Raw genomic sequence first — 7,500 nt, forward strand, 5'->3', positions numbered from 1 at the left:
TCATACGTTTTTTTGTGTTTTTTATGAATATAATGAGCTTATCCTCTCTTCTTTGTTCATATTCCAAAAAGATATGGAAACTTATGCAAGACGAAAAAAATTCGGAGGACTCTTCTGACAAAATCAAAAAAAAATATGTAATTGTCAGCAAAGTTGTTTCTTTTTTTTTTCAAAAAATATTCTGACTAAGACACAGGTCGTCAATTAAGCATTGGCTAAAAAGGTGAAAATGCCCGTTTTTACAATAAACAGTTCAAATTATTTTATCAATATGAGTATCCTATATCGATACAATATTCATTTTGAAAACATCTCTATAATTAACATAGTGATAGAAAGAGTACCCTGCAGTGTCTTGACTTCAAACGGTTTGCTTTAACCATGTTAATAGTCCCGCATTATTGGTTGAGAGAGAATCGAAGTAGATTTACCAATAAATCACGAAATGCTATGGTTCTTACAGAGAATTTATTAATTGATTCAGAAGTAATTCGCGAGATCATGCACCCCTCTCTCCTAGTTCTAAGGAAAACTAAAGGGTACAGCTGGTTGGTCCAGCCTATTCTTGAAATAAACAACTCGCACATACTCCCTTTCCAAAAAAGATCAATACACCAAGCACTACACTTAGATTTATTGGATTTGTTGCAAAAATATCGGTATTAAACCCGAAACTCCCAGCAGACGGCCAGGGGCCCAAAGAAAGGAAAGAATCGGTTACGTTTTTCATATGCTCTCCTCTTATAGATCGACTAAAAAACCGAACAGAGTTATTTTTGTATCACTTCACCTCGCTTTTTATTTACTCTCTTTTTTTTTTTCTTTTTCTGAAATCGAGTCAAAAAATTTTTGAGTTAGTTCTCAATTCTGAACCGCCCCCTTTTTGGATTATGGGGATAGTAAGACTCACTTAAAAAAGTTCCCTTGGTCTACGAACTGAAAGGATGAAAGCGAGTCAGTATGCTAATTCTTCATCGGCCCTTCCTGTAGGTTATTTTCTCAACGAAAAAGTAATCGTAGGGAGGAAATCTTGATAGAATTTGAAAAAGCAAACGACAAGGTCTTATCTTTTTTATAAGATAAGATTAAACAAAAGGATTCGCAAATAAAAGTGCTAATGCCACAACCAATCCATAAATTGTTAAAGCTTCCATAAAAGCTAGACTAAGCAATAGAGTGCCTCGTATTTTTCCCTCCGCCTCAGGCTGTCTCGCGATACCCTCTACAGCTTGACCCGCAGCAGTCCCTTGACCAACTCCAGGTCCAATAGAAGCAAGTCCTACGGCCAACCCAGCAGCAATAACGGAAGCGGCAGAAATGATTGGATTCATGATAAGTTCCTCGTAACAAAAAAAGAAATCGTTAATGATACAATCAATCAATGAATTAGAACTTCATTATTCCATCGCTAGGATTCATCCATCGAATTGAGAAGTAATTGAAGTCCAAGTAATAATATTATTTATTGAATCGTCAGAACTACTTCGATATCTTGAGTTTCCATCCACAGAGTTCTTGTGACTCCTATACAACTTTTGTTCTTCCATTTCTTAGTTCGAACTGTTATTTGGAATTTTTCTGGATTTCATCCGTTTGTTCATTCAATTCACAGTCACAACGAGACGGAAGGACTTCTATTGTATTGGAATCCCGATCGAAATTACAAATTTCAGTAGTAGGTCAAATGAAATAGAAATCTAAGAGATACTAGTCTAATATCACATATACATGTCTTTATTCTAGAACGTAAACCAACTATTCATCTTAGATTCAACCGTATTTATTTGAGAATCAAGCGTCGAAACTTCTACAAGGGTTGGCTTAATAGTCATTCAATTATATATACCTAGTTCGACGACCCCCTCCCCTACCCAGCTCATTTTTTTATGAATCCCTTTAATTAAATTCTTTTCGTCCTTTCTAAATGGATTCATTTTTTAGACCGAATCATTACCAGATGTATAAAGAAAATCATTACATATGCATATTCAAAGAAACATCATTACTTGATTGATCTAAGTTTATGTAATTTTTTTTTAGATTTTGGTAAATCCTTCAATTAAATAAACTGAACGGGGAATCAGTTCCCCGTTCAGTTTATTTAATTGAATCACCCGTCGTAAACATATACCACAAGACTTCTTGGGAAGAATTCTTTTTTAAATTGTTTTGATTTTGAATAAGGAGTTAATAAGAATAATGAGATGGGCTAACCAATAGAAAGATAAAGCAAATATTCATTGATAAGAAGTATGATATTAAGTGAAGGAAAATCAATTTTAGGAAAAAGGTCCTTTATATTTATTTCCTTTTGAATATCAACGTACTTTTTTTGCTATTACTCTAGGTCGTCTATGGCATAGTTGTATATTTCCCCAATTCCCTAAGTGAACTAATTATCTTGAGACACACGGACGGGGCTAAGCTAAAAAATGAAAAGACTATTTCAATGATGGCCCTCCATGGATTCACCTATATAAGCCGCGGCTAAAGTTGCAAAAATAAGAGCTTGAATACCGCTTGTAAATAATCCAAGGAGCATCACGGGTATAGGAACTACTGAAGGTACTAAAGAAACAAGAACAACAACTACTAATTCATCAGCTAAGATATTCCCGAAAAGTCGAAAACTAAGCGATAAAGGCTTTGTGAAATCTTCTAAGATGTTAATGGGTAAAAGGATCGGAGTTGGTTGAATATATTTCCCGAAATAACCTAATCCTTTTTTTGAAAGACCCGCATAGAAATATGCCAATGACGTGAGTAAAGCCAAAGCAACAGTAGTATTTATATCATTGGTGGGTGCGGCTAACTCCCCATGAGGTAATTGTATGATTTTCCAAGGTAAAAGAGCCCCTGACCAATTAGAAACAAAAATAAATAGAAAAATAGTCCCAATAAAAGGAACCCAAGGACCATATTCTTCTCCAATTTGAGTTTTACTCACATCTCGAATGAATTCAAGAACATATTCGAAGAAATTCTGACCCCCAGTCGGAATGGTTTGTGGGTTGCGAACAGCTATAGTGGCTGAACCTAATAAGATAGCAATTACAACCCAAGAAGTAATAAGTACTTGGCCGTGAACTTGGCCACCCCCTATTTGCCAATAGAAATGTTGGCCTACTTCCACACCAGATATATCGTATAACCCCTTTAGGGTATTGATGGAACATGATAAAACATCCATATTGCCCCCTGAAAAAATAGAACTTAAAAAAAAAAATTCTTTTGATACAACCATCTCTTTGCCTACTTGAATCGGATATTTTGAATAGTAACAAATCACATAATATCCCCTTTATCCCCTTTTTTGAATTTTTGAAATTCAGAAAAAAAAAAAGAATATAGTTATAATAACCGATTCCATAAATTTATGGGATTTCTGTAGTAAGTTATTTTGTTTATTTTATTATTCATTATGAATCAAGGATTTATTATATAGCTAGAACGACCCTCACAAATTGCGAATACTAATTTGTTAAGAATGAATCGGATTGAAGATATAGCGTCATCATTCGCTGGAATTGAAATATCTGAGAGATTGGGGTCACAATTTGTATCAATTAAACAAATTGTTGGAATTCCTAAAGTAATACATTCTTGCAAGGCCGTATATTCTTTGTGCTGATCAACAATGATTGCAATATCGGGTAACCCTGTCATATATTTCATACCGCCCAGATATGTTTGCAAACGAGCTAATTGTCTTTTCAATATAGTAGCATCTCTTTTTGGAAGACGATTGAGTCCCCCCATTTTTTGTTCCATTCTCAAGTCCCTGAACTTATGAAGTCTCGTTTCTGTAGTGGACCAATTCGTTAACATACCGCCAAGCCATTTTTTATTAACATAATGACACCGGGCCCTTATTGAAGCCCGCGCTACTGAATCAGCTGCTTTATTTTTGGTACCAACAATTAAGAATTGTTTTCCCCTACTTGCTGCATCAAAAACCAAATCACAAGCTTCTGATAAAAAACGAGCAGTTCCAGTAAGATTTGTAATATGAATACCTTTACGCTTTGCCGAGATATAAGGGGCCATTTTAGGATTCCATTTCCGAGTACCATGACCAAAATGAACTCCGGCCTCCATCATCTCTTCCAAATTGATGTTCCAATATATTTTTGTCATTTCTCCCCCCCTTTTTTATTCTTAAAAAAAAAAGAAACGAGGAATTTTGAATTTCAAAAAAAAAAAATTTGTTCCGAAGGAACCTTCTCCTCTATCGTAGATTGGACGTAGATATACGCCCCGAACCTTTATTCTTTTCTATTCATTGTTGTTTTTATTACCAAACTAAATGACCAAATTTAGATAGTGCATGCAAGGCAAGGGGTGAGTTTGCTCTTAGGAATCATTATAAATCCTATAAATGATTGTTTGATGTATTGTATTATGTGATGTATTGTGGAATTTTTTTGAAAGGGAAGAGTCTAATAATTTTCTGTGATGGGACAAAATATCTCTCACCCCCCCCTCGAATAGATTCTTTTTTGTTGTTTCTAAAGAAAGGTTATTATATTGTTTTGAAGGGTGCACTAATCCTCTGAATCCGGTACCTGCGGGTATCACCCCCCCCAAAACAACGTTCTCTTTCAAGCCTTTCAACCAATCGATACGCCCCTGGAGAGCTGCTTTTGCTAAAACTCGAGCAGTTTCTTGAAAACTCGCTTCCGATATGAAACTTTGAGTATTGAGAGATGCTTTTGTTATTCCCAATAAAAGGGCTCGATAACAGATTGCTTCTTCTAAAGCACGCCCCATTCGTTTTGCTCGCAACAATCTAATAAGTTCTCCGGGTGAAAAAACATTAGACATTCCGTCTTCTGAAACCAACACGTTTGATGTGATTTGACGTACAATAATTTCGATATGCCGATTATGAATCTGCACTCCCTGGGATCGATAAACTTTTTGGATCTTATTAACCAAAGAGATGCGACTTTGCGCTATAGTTAGCTCAGCACCAATCAAGAATCCCCAAGGAATTCCAAGAATTCTTGTTAGACATTTGTTCCAACCCTCAACCCTCCTTTCTAGATTCAGCGATATTGAATCAACGGAACGCACTTCTAATACCTGTTCTACTTTTGGAAGACCTTGTGTTATATCACCGGATCTCGATTTTTCATAGTGAAATGTAACTAAGGTATCTCCTTCGTAAAAAGTTTCTCCATAAAGGCCACGAACAGTTGCTCCCGGGGTGGCTAAATAAGGCTTAGCTGATCGTATTACTACAGAATCAACTTGAACAAGGATAACTTGACCCGATTTGAGGGGGGGTCTTTTTTTGGCTATACAGACATTTTCACAAATAAACTGTCCAAGACTCATTATTTTAGATGTCTCTGCACAATAATTGTGGTGGAGAAAATACCAATTCAAATTCAATGGATTCAAAAGAATCTTACTGCGTGGATTTGGATTATAAATTTTCCCATTTTCCGCAATTAAATAATATTTCAATTTTAATACTTGAAAGGGCTGTTTTAAATTGTCAAGTTGCAAATAGTTAGTTACTAAGATCTGATTATGAGTTAGTAACCGATCAAATGAATAAAAATTCGCAATTGGAAGGGATGTTCCTAAAGGACCCAATGAATTCCTAATTGGAATTAGAGGATCCTCTTGAATTGATTCTTGTATGACGTTGTGATATTTTGCACCGTTGACTGGGTCCATTCGAGAACAATTGGATGATGACAAAATGCTCAACGACTGACATCCCTTATTTCTATTCAAAAATGTATGAATAGTTCCTTGATTTTGGTTAAGGGTTTGTTGAATTCTTGCCTTGGAATAGGGATTGATATTGGTCCAATCTAATCCATTATCAGCGAGCAATCCTAAACCCCAAGGATCATTCCTTTTTCCGATATACGAAATGGGGGATTTTACGAAGTCGATTCTTAGGAAATGACGAATCAAATCGTTTGTCCTTAGTTCAACAACGGAAGCGCGGGCTGCTTCACTAGAAGAACTTTTTTTGTCTTGGTTCCAATTCAAAACTAAACACGTCCGAACTAATTGAATACTTGTGTCAGAAATTCCTCGAATTGGTTTGCCATTTCCATAAAGGATATAATTGACAACTCGAAGTTGCACATTATCTCTTTCCTGCAATAGATCGGGGGGGAAAAGTGTGGCCAAAGTTATACCGTCCATTATTTCATATGTGACGACAGGTCGAACCAAGACAAAAAACTTTTTCTTGCTCGGCGTAATCCGTTGGACATAGATCCAATTTTTCACTTTTTTGGATTCCTTGTCATTTGTTTTTCTTGTTCCTGGTGGTATCAAAACGCCGCTATGTCGGGATATCTTATCTGCTCTTCCAGGGAAATATATATCTCCAGAAAAGATTTTCAGTTCAATTCTTTTTTTTTTTTTCTCCACCCTGACCAACCCGCCTACTCGGCTTCTTATATTTAAGGTGATTTGTGTATCTACCCCAATGATACTATTGTTCCGTACCATTATGGAAATGGAAGAAGATCCGGGTAAGATATGCACTTCTTCGGGAATGAAAAAAAATCGATCTACTTTCTTTTGGTGTTTTGGTCGAAATTCCCTCACTCCTCGATACTGAATCAAATCCTCTTTTTTCACGATTGAATGCATTTCTAGAGTCCCATATTTAGTACTGCCCGAACTCATTCTTCTGTACCGAGGATCGTCGAAATAAGCAATAATACTATTTCCACAGAAAATACCATTTGTGGGGATTTTCATCGAGATACCTGAACAGGGCATTAATTCCTTCTTGCGTTCTTGAATCGATTGGAGTGGAATGATGAATTGATTTCTTCGCCTCTTTGATAATAAATTTGACAAAAAATCCGAATTCTCGGCTAGAATAGGTAGAATAGCCGGATATACGAGATTAGAATGATCAGTACATATGATTCGATTGAGGTCTGAATAATCAGCAATCCTATCTTCTTTTTGACCAGAAAAATGCGCACTAAAGATTTTTTGTATCGCCCGATCATTAGTTTCTGAGAGGTTGGAAATAGATCTTCGCTTGACAGAAAGGGAATGCGCACTCTTTTGATCCTGATCCCTGTGGATCGAAAGGGAGACTAGACTGGAACGGCACGGCTCCCCTAATAATATCCATAAATGACTTGTTTTTGATAATAAATGAACATTCCCATATGTAAATTCAGGTGCATGATACACATCAGTACTCCAGTGCATTTCTCCATCTGAATCAGAATAAATATGTTTGCGAACCTTCTCTTTCAAATTCAAAGTAGATGTTCCTCCGCGAATCTCCGCAATCACTTGTTCGGATTCTACATATTGATCGTTTTGAACTAAAAGAAAACTTTTGGGGGGAATATTCACATTATGTAGAATATCTTCACTCTCAATAGTTACATACAAATCTATAGAACATAGAAAAGCGGGATGCCCATGACGTGTACGTGTCGGATGAACCAAATCCTCATGAAATCTTATTTTTCCATTAGAAGGGGCTCGGACATGTTC

The 7,500-nt window shown here is 36.2% G+C and overlaps 5 protein-coding genes across 5 annotated transcripts in view; all 5 read right to left on the bottom strand. All coding sequences in view use genetic code 11, as the record gives it.

Annotated features, from left to right (window-relative positions):
• Positions 1-730, bottom strand: part of atpF — a 1,255-nt gene extending 525 nt beyond the window's left edge. Inside the window, exon 1 of the mRNA in view lies at positions 587-730. Within this exon, the coding sequence (YP_009491711.1) occupies positions 587-730 (144 nt within the window). The remainder of the gene's footprint in view (positions 1-586) is intronic.
• A 355-nt stretch (positions 731-1,085) lies between these two features.
• Positions 1,086-1,331, bottom strand: atpH. Its single transcript has one exon. It carries the CDS (start codon positions 1,329-1,331, stop codon positions 1,086-1,088), a length of 246 nt encoding a protein of 81 aa, YP_009491712.1.
• Positions 1,332-2,446: 1,115 nt separating this feature from the next.
• On the bottom strand, positions 2,447-3,190 carry atpI. The gene has a single exon. The coding sequence runs from the start codon at positions 3,188-3,190 to the stop codon at positions 2,447-2,449; it is 744 nt and encodes a 247-aa protein (YP_009491713.1).
• A 236-nt stretch (positions 3,191-3,426) lies between these two features.
• On the bottom strand, positions 3,427-4,137 carry rps2 (ribosomal protein S2). The gene has a single exon. It carries the CDS (start codon positions 4,135-4,137, stop codon positions 3,427-3,429), a length of 711 nt encoding a protein of 236 aa, YP_009491714.1.
• A 216-nt stretch (positions 4,138-4,353) lies between these two features.
• Positions 4,354-7,500, bottom strand: part of rpoC2 — a 4,194-nt gene continuing 1,047 nt past the window's right edge. Inside the window, exon 1 of the mRNA in view lies at positions 4,354-7,500. This exon is cut by the window's right edge and continues 1,047 nt beyond it. Within this exon, the coding sequence (YP_009491715.1) occupies positions 4,354-7,500 (3,147 nt within the window).

The sequence above is a fragment of the chloroplast genome of Ipomoea triloba (assembly GCF_003576645.1).
Source record: "Ipomoea triloba voucher KIOM201701018921 chloroplast, complete genome".
Classification (NCBI taxonomy): Eukaryota; Viridiplantae; Streptophyta; class Magnoliopsida; order Solanales; family Convolvulaceae; genus Ipomoea; species Ipomoea triloba.